The sequence below is a fragment of the Chelonia mydas genome, chromosome 24, assembly GCF_015237465.2.
Source record: "Chelonia mydas isolate rCheMyd1 chromosome 24, rCheMyd1.pri.v2, whole genome shotgun sequence".
Lineage (NCBI taxonomy): Eukaryota > Metazoa > Chordata > Testudines > Cheloniidae > Chelonia > Chelonia mydas.
The window spans coordinates 919,619-939,795 of NC_051264.2; the positions used below are offsets into that span (position 1 = coordinate 919,619).

Sequence of the window (20,177 nt, forward strand, 5' to 3'; positions counted from 1 at the left end):
CAGCAGCTCCTCCCCAGCTCCCGGCAGCTGGGGAGTCTCCGCCTGCACCTCTGGCTGCGGCCAGCTGAACGCACCAGCTTCCTGCGCCCTGCCCGGCCGGAGCCGGAGCGCCCAGCCCTGCTCGGTCTCTGCCCAGCTCCCTGCTCCTCTCTGTGGCTCTGGGGCCCCAGGCCCTGGCTGGACACGTGCGGCAGCCGCATCTCGCCTTGCCCACGGGACCCCCGCCAAGCCTGCGTGGCTGCCCACTGCCTTTGAGAGGGGAGCATCCCTGCCCCAGCACGTGGGCCAAGGCCCCCACGCCCACGGAGGGGGCCTCGTCGGCTCCAGGCTGGTGCCCAGAATGCAGCCGGGCTGGGCTGGAACACGCTCTGTGGCTGCCTTGTCTCCGGACTTTAAATATTCATGCCTTTGATTTCCTGCTAGCTGGAGACGGCAGGAGCTGGGCTGGAGGCAGGGGCTGGCGCAGCAGGCCAGGGAGTGCTGGCAGGCTGGCAGGGCTGGGGGCACTGGACTGGACAGTGGTCTCTGGGCAGCACGGCTTGAGGATATCCTGACAGGTGGAGGAGCAGCAGCCCTGGGCTCAGCCTGTGGCTCCGGCTGCCTCGCCCACTGGGCCCCGTCGGGTGCAGCCAGCGGCCTCGCCTGCTTCCTCTCTGCAGCTGAGCTGGAATCGCGCAGGGGGCAGGGGTTGCTCTCCAGCCGGCTGCACCAGCGTGTCCCTCCCTGTCCTGCCCTTTCCACGCTGCTTGTTATTGACTGGCTGTAACGAGGTGGGATCCGTCCGCCGCTGCCTGGGGAGCGCTGGCGCACGGGGGCTGTGTGTCGCGGGGAGATGAGCTTTGACTGTGACCAGACGCTGCAGCTCCCTCCTGCCTGCTCCCAGTGACGCTCGCCCGGCGTCCCTTTGGCCGGGGGCTCGGGGCCGGCTCTCCCAGTGGTCACGCTGCGCTGGCGGGGGGCTGGCGTGGGAGCTGGTCTAGCTGCATGTTTCTGGAGTCCCTGCTACACAGGGTGCTGGCTGCCCTAGGCTCTCGGTCTCTTCAGGGGCAGGCCGTAAGGGCCAGGCCAGCCACCCTGCTCCGGAGCCGGATTGGCCTGCCTGAGCCCCTCCAGCATGGATCTGCTGCAGAAGAGTAAATACAGCCACCTCCGGAACGAGTCGGTCTCCTCCCTGGAGGAGACAGTGGCTGGCGCAGGGTCCCTGGGGTCCCCAGTGGAGTCCCTCGTGCCCAGTTCCCTGTCGTCCTCCTCCCTCAGCCCCATGCTGCCCATCGGGGAGCTCTCGTCGGAGTCCGAGGACAGCCCCACCACCCTGTGCTCCTTCTTCCCCAAAATGGCCAACCTGAAGCTCTCCTACCCCGCCAACCTGCTCGGCCTGCGGGGCTTCTCGGCTGTCAGCATGAAGGAGGCGGGGAGCCTCGGGGAGCCGGGTGCGGCGCTGGCTGCGGCGGGCGCCCCCAGCCCCGATTCAGCGGGGCCTGTCGCTGTCTGTCCCCAGGATATGAACAAGCTGAGCTGCGGGAAGAAGACGCGGGTGGAAGGCGGCCAGCTGGGGGGCGACGAATGGACCCGCCACGGCAGCTTCGTCAATAAGCCCACCCGCGGCTGGCTGCACCCCGACGACAAGGTCATGGGCCCCGGCGTCTCCTACCTCGTCAGGGTGAGTGCAGCGGGCGCCCCGGCGTGGTGGGGAGGGAGCAGGGGGCGGACAGGGAGGAGCGGTGACCACACCTGCACTGGGCTGTAGGGGCCCAACTGCCTAAGCAGCTGTCCCAGCCCCCCAGCAGGGGACGTTGCTCCACGCCCCTGGCTGCCCCAGCAGAGAGGCCCCTGGGCAGGGCAGTGTGTGGGGAGCTCGCCCTGCCAATCTGGCCCAGGTGGCACTTTCCCCTTTGGGCACTGCCCTCCAGGGGAAATGCAGTTCCGGGAAGGCCAGGATTGGATCTGGGCGGGGCCCATGCCGGGCGGCTCCCTGTTGGGGGCAGGATGGGGCTCGGGGGAGACAATAGGAGGGCCAGGCAGGGCAGTGTCTCTGAACCCTCTGCCCAGGGCGCTTCATTGCCTGCATGGAGGGGGCGGCCCGCGAGTCCCCGGCCCTGAGTGGCTCTGCAGTGCCGCTGCTCCGGGAGAAAGGAACTTGCCTGTCCATTGCCACAGCGCTTCACCCGAGGTCTCCAAACCCCGGCCTGCCAGGGGCCCCTCCTCTGCGGGCTGGGAGGGGAGCTGCTCTGGACATAGCTGCTTCCTTTGTGTGCCCAGTGGGTTTTCTTCTCCTTTCGTGCACCTCAGCCAGGCTGGCTGGCCCCGCCCCCCCACTCCGGGGGCACACTAATGGCTCTAAGGCCCTGGGCCGGTGGCTGCTGCACCCCCTGCGAGTGGAGTGGTTTGGCAGGCGGGGTGGGGGTAGCTGGGATCAGGGTGCCTCCTGCGTCCGCCAGGCAGATGCTCACTCAGACGGGCACTGTAGGAGGCACAGGAAGCCGAGGCAGCCGCTCCGTGGGGAAGTGTTGCCACACTCCCTCACTTGCATTGGTGCCGGCCTCTTGATTGGCCCTTGGGCGCTGGGCCAGGAGCCTTCCTCCTCCCTGTGACCCAGCACAGCTTGCCAGAGCCCGCTCCCAGCGGGGGTCCCTCCCGCGGTGCCCGGCACCTCCGTCCGACGGGCTTCTTCGGAGCTGCCTGTGGAGACTGCAACTTCCAGCGTGTTTTGCTGCCTGGCCATGCTGGGATCAAAGCCTCTGGGCTGCGCCATCCGCTGGACCGCCCTTGGCCCCATGTGCCTGGGCACGGGTGTAACTGGGCATGCCCAGCCATACCTACACAACCAGGAGTCCGGTGGCACCTTAAAGCCGCTCACAGATTTATTTGGGCATCAGCTTCCGTGGGTCAAAACCCCACTTCTTCAGATGCATGGAGGGAACATTACAGATCCAGGCATAACTATACCGGCACACGAAGAGAAGGGAGCTATCTCACAAGTGGGGAACCAGCGCTGACCGGGCCGGTTCAGTCAGGGTGGATGTGGTCCACTCCCAGTAACTGAGGAGGAGGTGTATTGACACAACACCTGGAACCAGTCCGTGGGCGCCGCTTAAACCCTGCACGGGGCCCTGGGGACAGACCCCAGGATGTGCTGGCCAGCCTCCCACACTGGCACCGCGGCTCTGGTCCCATGCGGCAGAGGGCAGCACCAAGCCAGACTCGCTGGCCACTCCAGTGCATTGCTTAGAGCACAGTATCCCAGCTCTCCGCTCCAAGAGACGCCCTCAGCCTTGGTGCTGGGGCACTCCTGGCTGTCTCCCCCCAGGTGGTGTAGCTGGAGCCTGCCTGCAATGTTAGCTCAGCCTGCAGAGCCCCGTGCGTGGTGGGGCAGCGCCAGGCACTTCCCCCTGCACCAGCTGGGCTGGCCCTTTCCTCTTTGCCTCATGCTTTTCAGCTTGGCTGCCCGCTCTGGTCCCTGCTGCTGAGAGCCACCTCGGGGGCTGGGGCTTGACGGGGTGAGGCTGGGGCAGGGCGCAGGACCAGGGAAGGGGACTCAGCTTCCCACACCCAGCTCTGCTGGGCAGCCCCCTCCTGCCGGGCAGCTCACTGCTCTCCCCCCAGCTCTGCTGACACAGCTCACAGCCTGGGTGTGTCTTGAGTGGGTGCAATGCATTTGGGCAGGACGTGCACATGGAGCACCAGGCGGAGACCAGACAACTCATTTCACTTGTGACCTGAGCCAGGATTAAACAGCCCCGTTTCTAGCCTGCAGGGGCTTGCAGGGGGCCCTGCTCAGAGTCCCTTGCTGGGGGCCTCCCTTCAGAGCCCTACGCCCCCATCCCCGCAGCATAGGAAGAGATAGGGAAGGCTGAATTTAGCTCTTCGGAGACTCCCCCCACAGCATCAAGGCCACACCTGGGGGGCACTAAATAGAGAAGCTCTGTTCTTGGTAAGCAGAAGTGAGAGTTACTGTGTCTGGCATGAGTGCCTAGCCCAGCTGGGGGCAGGGAGCAGACGCCCCCAGGGCCACTGCTTACCCAGCTGGCATCAGCCAAGAGAGGCAGGGTTCAGGGCTCTGCCAAGCCAAGGGGGCACTAGCGGGCTCCCAAAACCATCCTGGGAATGGGGCTTTTGAATTGTGCCCTTTTAGTCATCTAGCCGGGTGTGCAGGGTGTCATGGAGTGTGGGGGAGTCCGGGGCCTGCACCCCTCTTCCTGGGATTCACTGAGACTCTCAGCCAGCCAGTAAAACAGAAGGTTTATTGGACAACAGGAACACAGCCCAAAACAGAGCTTGTGGGTACAACCAGGACCCCTCAGTCAAGTCCTTCTGGGGGAGCAGGGAGCTTAGACCCCAGCCCTGGGGTTCCCTGTGTTCCTCCACCCAGCCCCAAACTGAAACTAACCCCCCCAGCAGGCTCCCTTCTGCAGCCTCTGTCCACATCCCCGGGCAGAGGTGTCACCTCCCCCTCCCCCTCCCGGCTCAGGTAACAGGCTCTCAGGTCTCCCACCCCCGGGGCACATTCCCAGGTCAACACTCCCCCCTCCCTGCTGTGTCACATCCTCACACAGGGCTCCTCCTGAGGGTCCAGGGGGGCTGGGTCGTGGGAGCAGAGAGGGTGGGTTACTGACCCCTGCAGGGGATGGTGGGTTCCTCCTACTAACTCCCTGCGATGCTGGGGCCTGGACGTGTGCAGTGGCTGAGCGGGCTGGGGGCTGGGGGCTGGACGTGTGCAGTGGCTGAGCTGGCCGGGGGCTGGGCGTGTTGTGCAGTGGCTGAGCTGGCCGGGGGCTGGGCGTGTTGTGCAGTGGCTGAGCTGCCCTGGGGCCGGGGGGCTGGGCGTGTGCAGTGGCTGAGCTGCCCTGGGGCCGGGGGGCTGGGCGTGTGCAGTGGCTGAGCTGCCCTGGGGCGGGGGGCTGGGCGTGTGCAGTGGCTGAGCTGGCTGGGGCCGGGGGCTGGGCGTGTGCAGTGGCTGAGCTGGCCAGGGGCTGGGCTTGTTGTGCAGTGGCTGAGCTGGCCGGGGGCTGGGCGTGTGCAGTGGCTGAGCTGCCCTGGGGCCAGTGCTGGGGTCTGTGTGGGGAAATCCCCCAAGGGGCACCTGGAGGGCGTTGGCATCTCAGGGATGGTGCCCCAGAGCCAGGCACCAACCCAGACCCTCCCCTAGAGAAGCACGGGGAGGGTTCTTTCACGCTGTAATATTTCTGCTCCCCACCTCCCCATGCGAGCCCACGGGGGGTCGTGGGGAGCCGAGCACGGCCTTCGGTGAGGCCAGCCAGTGCCCAGACACAGCCCCTCCCCTGTTCCACCCCTGCAGCTCATCCTATGGTGCGTGGGAGCTGGGGTGTCTGGAGCTGTGGGGCTGGGGGAGGCCCTGTGGAATGGCCCTGCACCCTGAGTGCTGAGCCAGTGCAGGGGAGCAGCCTGCCAGCATTGCAGCCCTGGGGCTGGCGGGAGGGGCCGGGCTGTGCCATCCCAGTGGGCGTGGGGGTTATTGGGCTGACCCCATCCTGCTGTCTGATGCTCTCTCTCTCTCTCTCTTGCACATGCAGTACATGGGCTGCGTGGAAGTTCTCCAGTCCATGCGGGCGCTGGATTTCAACACCAGGACGCAGGTCACCAGGTGAGCCCCAGGCTGCCCTGCCTCCTGTGAGCCCCGCAGGCACAATAGCTGGCTGTGGGCAGAGAGGCCTTACGCCGGGAGGTGCACCCGCACGTACCCCCTGCACTGATGCCCATGGGCCTGGGGGGGGGTTCTGACCCAGTGCCCTGCGGGTGAGCTGAGCTTGGTGAAGCAGGGTGGGAGCCCATCAGGCAGCCAGGCCACTCTGGGCCCAGAGCAAGTCCCATGGTGCCCCCCACCAGTGCTGCTGGGTGGCAGCTGCCAAGGAGTGTGGTGGGGTCTGAACCGCAGCTGCACAGGCGGTGCCAGGGAGACCGGTGCATCTGTCGATGGGCTTAGCGAAACCAGACACTCGCTCCAGCCTCTGCCAGGCCAAGGGGGCCCCGCCCGTGTCCCTCCCCCAGCTGGAGAGGATGGTTTGGGGACTCTCAGGATGGCAGGCCCTTCCCAGCCCTTCACCCCTTTCTGCACTCAGCCCACAACCCTTGGCCCCTTTGCGCAAGGCTCGTGTGTATGAATGACTGCAGCCTCTTTGGGGGGCAGGGCCAATCCCCCTTGCAGAGCTGCTTCCAGGCCCTGGGCTAGGGGCCCGTCTCCTTGTAGCTTCGCTCTCCCCAAGTGGGTTAAGATCTGTGCCTGCCCTCCCAGCACTCAGGGGTCTGTGTGTCACCGGGCCCTGGGGGAAGGGATACTGTGGGGGGCTCATCGGGGGAAGTGGCTGGGGCCTGGCCGCTCCCTGGGGCTGCCCTGACTTTGCCCTGTGGCTCCGCAGGGAGGCGATCAGCCTGGTGTGCGAGGCGGTGCCCAGTGCCAAAGGAGCCGTCCGGAGGAGGAAGGTAAGGCCAGGCCGGGTAAAGGCAGCGTGCTCTGGCGGTTGGAGGGGGGCCCAGAGTCTGGACAGCCCTGGCGCTGACTCCCTGGGGCCAGCGGTGGGGGCGAGGAGCGGACATGGCAGGACCACAGGGCAAAGGGGCAGGACTCTGACTCCTTCGCTTCCCACACGCTCGTGTTCTCACCCCAGCCGCGGCTCAGCTGGGTCAGAGCTGGGAATTTGACCCCGGGTTCTAGGAGCCAGGCAGTACTGGTGTCTGGCAGGAGGCTTTCGGTGGGGTGGGGGGAGCACTGGGAGCTGGGAAGCCCTTGTGTTTGCAGTCGGGAGGCACTTGCACACCCCCTCCCCGTGGGTCTCTGGAGGGAGCCCATGCACACCCCTGCTCCCCCCCTCTTCTATTGGAGCAGGAGCCTCCAGCCCTCTCCTGGCTGCCCCTGCGGCTGCCCCTTGCAGTGGGTTGGCAGGTGTGGCTGGGCTGGGCTAGGCCCCCCACTGTGGGGGCTGATCGATAGCGGCCCTGTCTGGTGCTAATGGAGGAGCGAGGCCGGTGCTCCAACGCAGCCCTCCCCTCCTCAGTCAGGGTGGGGGGACCCTGCTGCTGCTGCTGGTTAATGAGTGTGGGGCGGGTGGCGGGAGATTGAGGGCTGAGCCGGAGGGGCCGGGCTGCTGCCTTTCCTGGAAGGTGAGGGGCAGTGGGGCCTGCACAGGGGCTGGGCTGCGCTGGAGCGGAGCTCTGCTCCCACCTGGCCCAGGGCCACGGCGTGCTCTGCTGTGGAGGGGCTCCCGGGTCGCTCCGTGCCAGGCTTGGGGTGGCTGGGGCGGTAGATGCGAAGTGTTGGAGCATTGGTGTGGCTGAGCCCCGGGCGCTCGGGGGCCCGACTGGGCAGTGAGGGGTGTTCTCCCCTCAGCCCCATCCCCCTAGCGGAGGGTCCTTTGCTTCCGCAGCCCTGCGGCCGCTCGCTGAACTCCATCCTGGGCAAGAGCAACCTCAAGTTTGCCGGCATGCCCATCACCCTCACCATCTCCACCAGCAGCCTCAACCTCATGGCGTCCGACTGCAAACAGGTGAGACTCACCGGGCGAGGAGGGGGGCTCGATGAGGCCACAGATCCCACTTCCTGTCTGCTCTGGCTGGGGAGCAACCGGAGTGAGGCGCCCACCCCTGCCTACCCAGCCCCCATCTCTGCAGCTCCACTCCCTGTCTGCCTGGGGGACACAGGCCAGGCCTGCCTCTCAGACCCTGTGTGCTGGGCCCCCACGGAGGGTCACTGGTTCGACCCAGGCCCATGGTGCCACAATACGGGGCACCATGCAGGGCAGGTCCATGGCTGCCAGCTCCAGGGGCGGTGGGGGGGCCCGAAGGCCAGGCGGAGACCCCATGTCCCTGGGGGTGTCTCCCCCACACAGGTGTCCCTGGCTGGGCGGAGCAGCCGGGGGCTGTGTCTAACCAACGGCTCTCCCTTCCCCACAGATCATCGCCAACCATCACATGCAGTCCATCTCCTTCGCCTCGGGGGGGGGACCCGGTGAGTGAGCCGCTGGGGGCCTTTGCTCTGTGTCCAGGTTCCGCTGATGGCTGGGCTCCATCCCACCCTCCGCCCAGGGCTCCTTCGGAGGGGCGGGGGAGCTCTCCCCCACTGCTGGCCCGCTCGCGGTGCCGTTCTGACCCAAGCTCCTGCATTTGGCCAGCACCCCCGTTACTTTCCCAGCAGGGGTGAGCCGCTCCAGCAGGGCCAGGCTGGTGCCCTGGTACGTCCCCCGGCCCTTCACCCTGGCCTCATGCCTGGGACTGCCATCGCTTTGCTGAGCACTAGGCTGTGGGCGACGGGTGGGGTGGTGCCCCCAGCTCTGGGTGCCACTCCCACCTCACCCGCCGCGTCTCACCCACAGGAAACTGCCGAGTACGTCGCCTATGTTGCCAAAGACCCCGTCAATCAGAGAGGTGAGTGACTCCTGCCACCTCCTGGCCAGCTGGCACAGCCATTAACCCCACCACTGCGGGACGCCTGCCTCGGCCCAGTGCTGCCCCCCTGCCAGCCGGGGCCACGAGAGCTGGGCTGGCGGCCCTCCGAGGCTGGGCTCACAGAGACGCCCTGGCTGGCTCTGGGCCTGCAGCAGCAGTTGTTGCTTTGCTGGGGCCCTGCTGCCAGGGTGGGCCAGGGGTGGGTGTAATGGGAGCCTGGCAGTGCCCGGGGTGGGTGGGTGGGTGGGTGTGGGTGCAGGGTCCCTCCCTCTGAGCCCTGCTCTTGTTCCCTCTCCAGCCTGCCATATCCTGGAGTGCCCCGAGGGCCTGGCGCAGGACGTCATCAGCACCATTGGGCAGGCCTTCGAGCTGCGCTTCAAGCAGTACTTGAAAAACCCCCCAAAGCTCGTAACGCCCCATGACAGGTACGGGGGGACCCTCAGAGGGGTGCTGCAGGGTGTGAGGATCCCCTGGAGCTCCCTGGCCGGATGGCGGGGCTCTGGGCAGGATGCTCTGGCTGCCTGGGTCCAGTCCAGGGGCTGCTGGGCCTGAGACAAGGAACACCAGCGCCCTTGGTGGGGCGCCAGGCACTGAGCTGGCGGGGGGAACGGAGGGCGCGTGGCAGAGCTGGGGCACGTTGCCGCTCACCCCATGCTGCCCAACCCCTAGGATGGCCGGGTTCGACGGCTCGGCCTGGGACGAGGAGGAGGAAGAGCCGTCGGACCACCAGTACTACAATGACTTCCCCGGCAAAGAGCCCCCCCCTCGGGGGCGTGGTGGACATGCGGCTGCGTGACGGTGCCAGCGCGACGCAGACGCCCAGTCACCTGGGGGCAACGCTGGTAAGCATCGCTCGGGGGGGGCGAGGGTATCGCTTCCACCGGCTCGTCCCCCTGCACCCCTTCCCAGGGCCGCGCCGGGTGGGTCCCTTGGGGCCAGCTTGGGGTGGGGGGGAGCTGCCATCCCCATGGTGTGGCCAGAAAGAGGGGAAGCAACTCAGCGCTGAGTTGGGGGCCTAGGGCCATCTGGACGATGAGTCCCTCTTTCCTGCTCAGACCCCAGGGTGAAACCTAGCAAGGTACGTCCGTGCACAGGGGGCATCTGCAGGCCAGTCTGCCCCCGAAGGGGCTGCCTGTTGACAGTCGGTGCAGGATGGGTGGCAGATGGTCAGGCTGGAGGCCACTGGAGCTGGGCACTGCGGGCATGGGGAGGAGAAGGGAGCAGTCTGAGCCTTGTCTCTTCCTCCTGCAGCCTGTGGGCCAGATGTCCAGCGCAGAGCACGAGCCCCGGAAGCAGCACCCTCCTGCCCAAGGTACCGGACCACGGGCAGCCGTGCCACAGGTTCCCTCACCCACCTGCTGGGGGCCTCATGGCCTGGCACGGCTCAGCGCCTTCCTGCCCCATGCGGCGGGGCTGGCTCCAGCATTGCCTCCACGCTGCCCTCCGCAGTGGGACAGGCTAATCTCTGAGCATCACCCGTGGTGCCAGGCCCAGTGCCCTGTGTGTGCCAGGGCAGGGAGCTTGAATGCCCCAGGGCTTTCATGTCCCTAGGTCCGGTTCTGCATCATCTTTGGGTTTGCCAGGATCACATGGAGCAAATCAAGGTCTCCCAGCAGAGTGCGGGGCTGGTCCCCTCCTGCCCCCTAGCTGGGGTCTCTGCCACTGTCCCTGGGGTAACCCAAGGCCCAGCGGGGGGGTGTTGGACCCTGTAGCTGAGGTGGGGGGGAAGGTCTGGCTCTCGGGCTGGCAAGCCCTGCTAACTGCAGCTCCCCTCCCTGCAGGAAGGGATAAATACCCCCCCGGCACCGGCCCAGCCATTCGCACCGATCTGTTTGACGACCCATCCTATGTCAACGTGCAGAACCTGGACAGGTCGCGCCAGGCCTCTGCCACCAGCATCCCGGGCACGGCCAACGGCAGTGCCCAGCGAGACCTCTTCGACATGAGTGAGTGAGGGTTGGCCCGTCCTGCTGGCCCCCTGCGCCAGCTCTGCATGGCTGCTGGGCTGAGGGGCCTAGCTTGCCTCTGTCCAACCGGCTAGAGCCTCAGGGCACGGCATGGGTATGGGCTCCGTGTTCATCCAACCCCTGCTTCTCTCCCCCCGCAGAGCCCTTTGAGGACGCCCTGCGCGTCCCGCCCGCGGTGCCGGTGGGGCTGCCGCCGGCCCAGCTCCTGGCCTCCATGGAGGAACAGCTGCGGCGGGAGCCCTGGTACCACGGGAAGATGAGCCGCAAGGAGGCAGAGAAGCTGCTGAAGGTGAACGGGGACTTCCTGGTGCGGGAGAGCACCACCACACCGGGCCAGTACGTGTTGACCGGGCTGCAGGGCGGGCAGCCCAAGCACCTGCTGCTGGTCGACCCCGAGGGAGTGGTGAGTCAGCCCTGGGGCCATGGTGCGGGGCTCCCTTCCCCAGTCCTACAGGCTTGGTGCTCAGGGGAAGAGCTAATCAGAGCTGGGAGCCCAGAGCAAAGCCAAGCCACTGCCCAGTGTTACCCTGCGGGTCTCCTGGGGTGCCAGCTGGGCACAGGGCCAGCACCCCATATTCCTGCCCCCCATGGGCTCCTGGGTTCTTGTATGTGAGAACAATTGACAGGAGCCCTGCCCCGCTCCGGCCTTGGCTCCAGCTCAGCCCCATGGGCCCTTAGCCATCCGCGCCCCGGAGGTGGGTACGGCCACCCCGCCCTCCTGGAGATGCCTCAGCTGGGTCCTGCAAAGGGGCGTGTGTGGACGGGACAGGACACTGGCTCGTCGCTGCGGGGTTTGTGCTGCCATGTCTCATTTGGTCACAAGAGGGCGCACGTGCCTCCTGGCTCCACCCACTTATTGGCCGTCCCCTGAGCCCGGTTTCTGGCCCCTGCAGGTGCGGACGAAGGATCATCGCTTTGAGAGCGTCAGTCACCTGATCAGCTACCACATGGACAATCACCTGCCCATCATCTCAGCGGGCAGCGAGCTGTGCCTGCAGCAGCCTGTGGAGAGGAGACTGTGAGGCACGCGGGGGCCTCGGCGGAGCCCCCCGGGCCCTGCCCACCCTGGCCTTCTCATCCCCTCTCTGCCAGCAGGGCTCTTGGACTGTTTCAGCCGCTGCTTCCCCAGGAGGCCCTGGGGCTCCCCGTCTCACCGCCAGGAGCTCAGACTCCCTGGGCTCACACCAGCCCCCTAGAGACAGAGCAGAGCTGGAGGCAGCCGGGGGAGCCCGGGCTGGGTATTGGGGCAGAGGGAGGGGGCCTGTTTCTGCATCCAGGGAGCTGCACCAGCCACGCCTCCGCTAGCACCAAACTCCAGCCCTGTGGGCGGCTGCGGGCACTGCTCCGAAGGCCGATCACAGCCACGTGCGCTCGCCCTCGTCCCGTGTTCATCCCCGCTCAGGCAGGGTGGCTGGGAGGGAGCCTGCCCCGACCTCTAAGTGCCTGCTGAGCCTCTGGGAGGAAGGTCATGGTTCAATCCTATTGGCTCAGAGGCCTGCCTGTCTGGAGGTTGCCAAGCGCTCCTGGTCCCCGCCCTCCCCTGAGAGGCAGCTCACCCCCAGCAGGGAAGGGCTGGATTTTCATCTGCCATTCCCCTGCAATCCCTAGGGGCCAGTACCCATGGGTGGCACCACCTGTTTGACCCCTTTGGGAGAGCCACCCCTACCCCGCACCACAGAGCAGGGCCAGGGCTCCTGCTGCACAGGGCAAGAACAAGGGAGATCTTCCCCAGAGGCCGGGAGTGGAGGGCCCCCTGCCCTCCCTGGGTGAACCTGGCTCTCTGCTCCGCGAAGCACAAGGCTGGGCCGGCCGCACACCGAATGTACCCAATCACTTTACGTATTAACTCTGTGCCTTGACCCTCCGCAGGTCCCAGATACTTATGCAAAACAGTTGGCCCTGGGGCAGGCTGGGGCGAGCAGTCAGCCCACCTGGCTGCTGGGGGAGCGCTGGGAGCACAGCCCCTGTCCTCACGCAAGGCTCCAGTGGCTCCCAGAGGCCACAGCCAGGCCTGTTCCCATCCCAGTGTCCTGCTGGCTGGAAGCAGGGCTCAGGTGGCTCCTTCTGCAGCAGGCTGCTCACTGTCCCACGCCTCGTCCTGGAAGGCAACTCCCAGCCTGTGTCCAGGGAGGGGCATGGATGGAAATTAGGTGTGGTAAATGGGGTTCTCCACAGGAAGGCAAGAGCCCCTTGGCCCCCCCGCGCTTTGGGGGGGCAGTGCTGTACACTATGCCCTGCTGCCCCTTGGGCAGGGTGTGACACAGCCAGTTCCCTGTACCCCAGCTTGGCCTAGGCCAACCACGCAGCCAAAGGAAGCACGTAGCACCCAGCAAGATGGTAGCCGCAAGGGGGGAATCAGAACTCCCCACATCAGGGGACAAGTTGGGTGCTGAGGTCCCAGGGGAATGGACAAAACTGCTGGCCTGAGCTCTGCTGTTTCCCCAGCCAGCGCTAAGCAGCGTCCGCCAGGAACAGCCTTCTGGGCTTCCCTGGCTCTGCTGCTATAGCAGGTGAGCCCTCTCCCTGCAGGGCATGGAGCCTGCACACCCCTGGATCTGCATGGACCGTGGGGATCCCAGTGTTGCATGCACATTGTTATACTCAGAAGCCAAAGTGTCACCCTCGCCCTCACGCCTCCTGCTCCCCCCTGGAGGAGTCAGCCTGGGCTCAGATGCGGGGAGGGTTTTGCTTTCTCCCCTCTCCCTTCTCTCTCCTTTATATGGGTTTGATTTGTTACCAGGTCTTGATTATACCAAAGGAATCGGATGGTTATTATTAAAGTTAGTATTTCTTTAATGCATGGCTGTGAGTGGCTCCTCGTCTGACGTGGCGGGAGGGGTACGTGCAGGAAGGGGCATGCTGCGGCCGTGTCCAGCAGCTGCTCTTTATCCAGGGTACACAGGGCGTGTGCTTGGCTGAGGAGTCTCTGAGCCAGCGGGACCATGCTTTGCCCTTTGGGCCCCAGCAGCCCCTCTCCTACGCTCTTAGACCCTGAGCTTTACAAGGGCGAGTAACTACCCCTGCTCGGCCTCCCTTGCCTGAGATCTCCCCCGCCCAGGTGCCTCCTGCCGCGGTTGGCGGCTGCAAATGAGGTAACATCCCAGCAGCGGGCGGGCAGCAGAGCGTCGCCCCAGCCCTGCGTCCAGCTGCCCCCCAGCCACGGCCGTTCAGAGCGGGGCCAGGGCTCAGCCACCACCTGTGACGGCCGCTCGCACCAGGCCGGCTGGAGGCGCTGGACAGCCCCAGAGAGCTGGCCTGGGAGCACCTGGCCCAGCTCCTGGGGGAAGCAGTGGGGGGCAAAGGGGGGAGCTCAGGCTCTGGCTCCCTGGGGCTTGGCCTCCCTCTAGCCCCCGGGCAGGGCCCAGCTTGGGGGTGCCCCATGGGCACCGGGCCCCAGGGAGGGGCTCAGCTCCCAGGGTGGGGGGCTCCCCGAGCTGCAATGGTCTGTTCCAGCGCCCCCCCTCTCCCCGGTGTGTGGAATAGTCTGCCGCAATGGTCTGTTCCAGCGCCCCCCCCTGTTCTGCCTCTGTTCCAGCGCCCCCCCTCTCGTGTGTGGAATAGTCTGCCGCAATGGTCTGTTCCAGCGCCCCCCCCCGTTCTCAGCGCCCCCCCTCTCGTGTGTGGAATAGTCTGCCGTAATGGTCTGTTCCAGCGCCCCCCCCTCTCCCCGGTGTGTGGAATAGTCTGCCGCAATGGTCTGTTCCAGCGCCCCCCCCCGGTTCTGTCGCAATGGTCTGTTCCAGCGCCCCCTCCTTCCCCGGTGTGTGGAACAGTCTAACCCCAGGCTTGTGTAGGGCTCGCCCCCCCTTTCCCGCTTGGAATGGTTTGTCCCACCTACCGCACACGGAGTGGTGGGGCCGCCCCTGTGGGGAATGGTTTATTCCCCCCCCTCCCGCGGTGGTAGGGCCCGGCTAGTTTCCGGTTCCGGCGCGGCCGCCCTGAGTGCGGGCCGGAGCCATGGCGCTGCCCGGGCCCCCCCGGCTCTGAGCCCCGGGCCCCCCATGGCGGCTCCGCACCCCGAGAAGCTGGAGGGAGGAGTCCCGGCCCCGCCGCCCCCCCCGGGGCCCCCCAACCCGCCGGGCAGTGGCCCCCCCGGCGGGCCCGGCAGGAAGCAGGGGAAGGGGGGTGAGAGCGGGGCGGGGGGGCCGTGGGGGTGTAACCGGGGGAGGTGGGGCCGTGGGGTGCTTGGGGGTTCGGGGGTGGGTGGGGCGCGGCGGCCCGTGGGGGTGTAACCGGGGGGGCTGGGGCCGTGGGGCGGGGGGGCCGTGGGGGTGTAACCAGGGGAGCTGGGGGCGAGGGGCAGGGCGGCCCGTGGGGGTGTAACCGGGGGGGCTGGGGGCGGGGGGTGGTTGGGGGTTTGGGGGGGGGCTGGGGGCACTCGAAGGGGGTGAGGGAACTGTGGCAAGGCGGATTGGCGGGGGCTGGCAGGCCAGGGGGGCTTTGAGGGATGTGGGGCGCTGACGCTGGCAGGGCTGTTGCGGGATTGGTAAATGCTGGGCTGTAGCGAGGGGTGGTGGGGTCTGCATGGCACCCTTCTCCCCTGGGCAGGGCCACGGGGGCCCCATCTTACTGGCCCCTATGTCTGGCGCTCTGCACGGAGAGCCTGGGCCATGGGTCCCTGCCCCATGGTGCTTCCAAGGGGGTCTGGCCGTCCCCTGTCTGTCCTAGCAGGCAGGGGGTGAATTGGGGCGGACCCAGGGCTGAGGTGTGCCTGGCCTCCCCCAGCGGGGCACGGCCCAGCAGGCCTGTGGAACACGGTGTGGTTGGCAGGCGTTTTTGCAGCGCAGGAGGGGCCGGCGCGCAGAGGCCGAGCTCAGTCCTGGCAGGGTGCAGCAGCCGTCCCCTCCGGCCCTTCCTGCACGCAGGTTGAGCTTGCACGGGCAACAGTTGCGCTGAACCCATCTGGAGCCTGGCCCTTTGTGGGGGAAGGGAACGCGTTCACCTGGGACCGGAGCTCTTGGGGGAGCTGGACCGGGACGCCAGCCACTCTGCACGCGGCTGAGAACCGGGGATGTGCATGCAGGGCCATGGTGCGGCTCAGTCCTGGAGCCATGGGCTGCTCCTGTTCTCCCTAGATGAGTTATCCATGACCCTCTCAGGCCATAAAGTTCTTCTGTCCCATCATTAGTGGTCTGGAAACGCTGCCCGTGCCTTGGAGCCTGCCCAGCCCCTGCCCTGGGGGAGCAGGTCGGGTGTGAGAACAGGGAGGCTTCGTGGGAGAAGAGAGTTTGGGGGTGTCTGTTCTTTGTGCAGGGCCAGCTTGAGACAGGGAGCATAGGGTTGGGGGAGGTGCTGGTCCTTATTTTCCCTCCGTACGTAGGTCGGGGGGAAATGGGGGACAGGATGTCTTCAGGGCATGCCAGGGTTGACTGTACTCACTGGCGCTTCCTCTCACAGGTCTGCAAATGAAGAGCCCTGAAAAGAAACGGCGCAAATCCAACACTCAGGTAGGGGGCACAGCTGGGACCCTGTGCATTCAAACCCCGTGATAGAAGGGTGGGGGCCAGGTGGTCAGCCCAGCACCACGACACGAGTGCATGCATGGCACCTGGGGGAAAGAACCCCAAAAGGTTCTGGCGGCACAGACAGCCCCGCCCACAGCAGGTTGGAGCCAAACCCTGGGGCTGCTTGGAGTGTCCTGCAGCTTGTACTATGAGAGCAAGGGAGCTGGCCCTGCATCAGGGCCAACGGACGGATGTGCACGCCCCCATGGAGCAGCGCACAGCCCGTGGGGCTGTACGGCAGCGGTGCCCATCCTTAAAAGCAGCCGGTGCTGGCTGTGCCCATGGGCTGGGGACTATCCCAGTGCCTCAGATGCCTTTGACACGGATGGCGCTAGGAGCCCAGGGTCCCTGCACCAGCCAGGGCTTATCTTCCCCTCTCCCAGTAGCGTGAGGCTCCGGGAGGGGCAGCTTCCTGCTGCTCTGAATGCCGTCGGTTGCCAGGCTATGCAGAGGAACTGCCAGTGCTCGCTATCTCTCTCCTCCCAGGCCCTTCCTGGCACCAGCAGGAAGCTGAGGGCCTTGTGCTTCTGGCAGGCCGGGCCCCACATGTCTGATTGTTGCATGGGTGAGCCCCTCATTAACTCCTGTGCCTTTTCCCCACAGGGCCCTGCCTATTCCCATCTCTCAGAGTTTGCCCCGCCCCCAACTCCAATGGTCGACCACTTGGTGGCCTCCAACCCCTTTGAAGATGACTTTGGAACGCCTAAAGTGGGGGCCTCGTCGGCTCCGTTCCTCGGCAACCCTGTGCCCTTTGGGAACTTCCGCATGCAGGGGGGCATGACATCCCAGGTGCCACCAGGCTACGGAGGGGGCCCCCAGGCCATGCGGAGGCAGCCCCTGCCGTTTGCCCCGAGCCAGATGGGCCCAGCCTTCAGCATGCCCCCCCAGAACCCCAACTACGTGCAGCCTGGTGGCATGAGCTTCCCCAGCCAGCCCTTCAACCAGCCTCTCGGACAGAGCTTCAGCCCCCCCGCAGGGCAGCTCATGCAGGGGCCAGTCGGGGGCTTTGGGCCCATGATCTCCCCCACCATGGGGCAGCCTCCCCGGGGAGACATGGCACCAGGGCCTGCCCTGAATCCCCCTGCTGGCCCCCCCATGGCCCAGAGATTCAGTCAGCCTGCCAATCTCTTTGGACAGTCTCCCATGCAGCGGCCCAGCCAGAACCTGCCCCCAAACACCAGCCCCTTCCCTGGGGCTGACCCTGGCTTCCCGGCTGGAGGGGATGACGGGGGGAAGAACCTCAACCCCCCTCCCAGCACCTTCAGCCAGGACCTGCACTCAGGCTCGCCAGCTGCGGTGAACGGGGCCCAGCCGAGCTTCGCCCCCAGCAGCGCCAGCCGGAGCAGCAGCACCCCCGAAGCTAACAGCCTCCCTCCCTCCAGCAAGGCGTCTGGCAACTCTGGGCACCAGCCACCACCGGGCCTGGTGTACCCTTGCGGGGCCTGCCGCAGCGAGGTCAACGATGACCAGGACGCCATCCTGTGTGAGGCCTCCTGCCAGAAGTGGTTCCACCGGGAGTGCACAGGCATGACGGAGAATGCCTACGGGCTGCTCACCACCGAGGCCTCGGCCGTCTGGGCCTGTGACTACTGCCTGAAGACCAAGGAGATCCAGTCAGTGTACATCCGGGAGGGTATGGGGCAGCTGGTGGCGGCCAATGACGGCTGAGCGGGCGCTAGGCCCAGCTAGGGAGGGCCATGCTACCCTCACCTTGTACAGATCCCTGCTTGGTTTTCGGGCCACTCCCCCCCATCCTTCTTTTGTAGCCACCTCTCTCCCTGCGTGCAAGAGACGATGTTGAGTGCTGGCGTCTGGCTTTGGTAACGTTTCCTCTCTGTTCTTGCTCATCTGTGTGGCTGGACCTAGTGCAGCTCATGCCCCTTTAAAATACTCGGAGCATCCATCGGAAGGAGAGACAAGACCAGTTCCTGGCCCCCTCCCACCTCCTGGCCCCCACATCTGCCAGCCCAGAGTGTGAAGTCCAGAATGGGGCTCTGAGGTCTCTGTTACTGGCCGAGCTGAGCCAATGGCGCCAGAGTTTCTGTCTGGGGGCAGAGTAAACAACTGTCCCACAGAGAGCCCTGGGGCAGGGGGTGTCCTGCAAATGCTGATGCTTGGAGCAGTCTCTGTGGGGTAGAAGCGGGGCGGAGCTGGCGGGGGTTGTGTCCTGGTTGTGGGGGAGCTGTGGTGTGACCACTAGAGCTGGGAGCTCAGCCCAGAGCAGCGTTACAGATCCCCTGCCCCCGGCAGCCAGGGCTGGGAGCAGCCAGGGCTCGGTCTCCTGGCAGGGGCTTGTAGCAGAACCAGCACACTGAGCCCTTTGCACTGGGGGGGGGGGTTGTCCCACCCCTGAGCTGCCGCTTCCCAAGCAACACTCGGCCCTGTGCTGTTGCCGGAGGGGAGGGCGTTGGGTCTGTGGCACAAGGTGTGGCTGCCAGCGTGCCTCTGAGCAGCTGGGAAGGCGGCTTTCGCTCCCTTTCCCCAGGCCGCATCCGGTGCCCTGCACGCGTGCTCACGCCTCGCCGGGATTCCACACACGTCCCCAGTATCTACACCGCAGGCCCCTTGGAGCGCAGCCCCAGCCTGCTCTGCCTGGCTGGGCTGAGCCAGGCCTGCCCCTGGCCTGCTGCAGGCGCAAGGTGGCTTCTCCTGGTCACTGATCACTCTTGAATAGCATCTGCGATGAGACCCCCGGCCCCAGTGCTCTCGGCACCCTGCCCCCCGGGAGGAACAGCTCTGCGGGTTTCCGTAAAGCTCCAGCCCTGGACCCAGATAAGGTGAGACCCAGCTTTGGTTACGAGTCACCTTCCAGCCGAGGGGCTGCTGAGAGCAGCTGGGAGACATGGCCCAAGAGGCTACGCAGCCATCGTTAATGTCCTCGCACTTTGGGCTGCTCCATTTCATCATTGGTTGGACGGTGCCTGTTGCCTCCTGGGCGCCCAGGAAAGCCAGTGGGCGGTTACGCAGCTGAGCAGAAGCTGTGCGTGCCCCTTTCTACCGTGGGTTATGTCACACGTGGCAGGCTATGGGGTCGGGAGGCGCGGCAGGTCCTGCTGTGCCCGGAGCGTGGGGGGCGCACAGGTCGGAAATGCACATGTTGTGAGCCGGCCACATCCTCTGGCACAGGGGGACCCAGGCCCGTGGAAGCAGCTTCTGAACGGCATGGCACTGTCAGCTCAGTCTGTCCGGGAGTCCCTCCTGCCCCCCTTCCCGCGCACAGGGCGCAGGCAATAGGCAGCAGTGGGTGTGAAGGTGTTTTCCTGGGGTGGCCAGCAGCCCAGCACAGAGGTGCCTCCCTTCCCTCTGTACCAGGGATGTAGCCTGCTGCAGGGCTTGTCTCCCTGGCTCCCATCCTCCCGTGCTGCTCCGATCACCAGCCCATTGGGTTCCCGCGGCTGCCTGGCCGGTCGCTGTCATGGCCGGTCCTGTGGGGGCTCAGGCAGGCAGCGGCTGCACTCAGTCGTGTTTGTGAAGGTCTCTCGGCTCCCACACTTTTAACTCAAAATGGGGATTCTGAAACAGACTCCCGGATTCAGGGCCCTGCGCTTGCTTCTGGTGTCAGCAAGAGCTGCAGAGCCACAGGGGCTGAGCACTCCCCTTAGCCGGTGCAGGGGGCAGCTTGCTTCCCACCAGTGGGGCAAAGTGAGATTAGCAAGCCAGGAGTAGGGGTGTAACTGTCTGGAACCAGTTACAGCAGAGAGAGAGACTCCTGGGGGGAGCGGGGAACCCATCGGCCTGGCCTGGTAGATGGGATGGGATCTTCCTGCTCCAAATGGCTGAGGGGGGTGGGCAGGCCAGTGGTGGGGGCCTGTCATGAGCTGTGGGTGGGGAATGGACAGGGTGAGTGGTCTGAGCTGAGAACAGAAGCACTGGGAGCAGCTTGGCACATGGCACAGGGGCTGTGTTGGTAGGCGAACACTTTACCCAGCTGCATACACACATTGCCCGGATGCAGGACTGCTAGCTGGCTAACAGCTGCTCGTATTTAGTAGCCATGGGTCAGCCCAACCCTCGCTGGGCACCCTGGACAGGGCTGCAGCTGGCCTGTGTGCTGTGTGAATGGCTTGGAGCTGGCTGGGCCCTGATGCTCTCGGGTGTGTTGGGGGAATCTCCTGGGTTTGTTAATTTTTTGCTGTTTTGATGACTTGTTCCCTTTTGTAAAGTGGTTGCTGGTGTGGTTTGTAATCGTTTTTTAACCTCCCAGAGCTTTCTGCAGGACCAGGGGGCACAGTCTTGCCCCATTTTAACCGTCTGAGCATTAAAGGAAAACTTTTTGTATTGTCCAGCTATAAAACTCTTTGAAATCAGA

The 20,177-nt window shown here is 65.8% G+C and overlaps 2 protein-coding genes across 3 annotated transcripts; both read left to right on the plus strand.

The window, feature by feature from the left end:
* Positions 1-1,083: 1,083 nt before the first annotated feature.
* SHC1 (SHC adaptor protein 1) lies at positions 1,084-13,160 on the plus strand. Its single transcript, XM_037883402.2, is given in 13 exon segments — positions 1,084-1,660; positions 5,532-5,602; positions 6,375-6,438; positions 7,380-7,499; positions 7,906-7,968; positions 8,325-8,376; positions 8,696-8,822; positions 9,067-9,154; positions 9,156-9,239; positions 9,649-9,709; positions 10,179-10,343; positions 10,505-10,767; positions 11,258-13,160. Coding segments are annotated over 13 exon segments (1,833 nt in total). The 5' UTR covers positions 1,084-1,114; the 3' UTR covers positions 11,387-13,160.
* A 1,094-nt stretch (positions 13,161-14,254) lies between these two features.
* Positions 14,255-20,177, plus strand: PYGO2 (pygopus family PHD finger 2). Of its 2 annotated transcripts, none has more exons than XM_037883397.2 (3): positions 14,255-14,489; positions 15,762-15,811; positions 16,472-20,177. In XM_037883397.2, exons 1-3 carry the CDS (start codon positions 14,366-14,368, stop codon positions 17,534-17,536), a joined length of 1,239 nt encoding a protein of 412 aa, XP_037739325.1. In that variant the 5' UTR covers positions 14,255-14,365; the 3' UTR covers positions 17,537-20,177. The 2 variants fall into 2 exon arrangements, with proteins under 2 accessions (XP_037739325.1, XP_027685837.2); XM_027830036.3 differs by lacking the exon at positions 14,255-14,489 and adding an exon at positions 14,821-15,394.

Excerpts from the sequence above, each read along its gene's own strand:
- PYGO2 (XM_037883397.2), top strand. The coding sequence starts at position 14,366 with ATGGCGGCTCCGCACCCCGAGAAGCTGGAGGGAGGAGTCCCGGCCCCG. Across the intron at positions 14,490-15,761 it reads CAGGAAGCAGGGGAAGGGGG|GTCTGCAAATGAAGAGCCCT; the intron begins GTGAGAGCGGGG and ends TTCCTCTCACAG. Across the intron at positions 15,812-16,471 it reads GGCGCAAATCCAACACTCAG|GGCCCTGCCTATTCCCATCT; the intron begins GTAGGGGGCACA and ends TTTTCCCCACAG.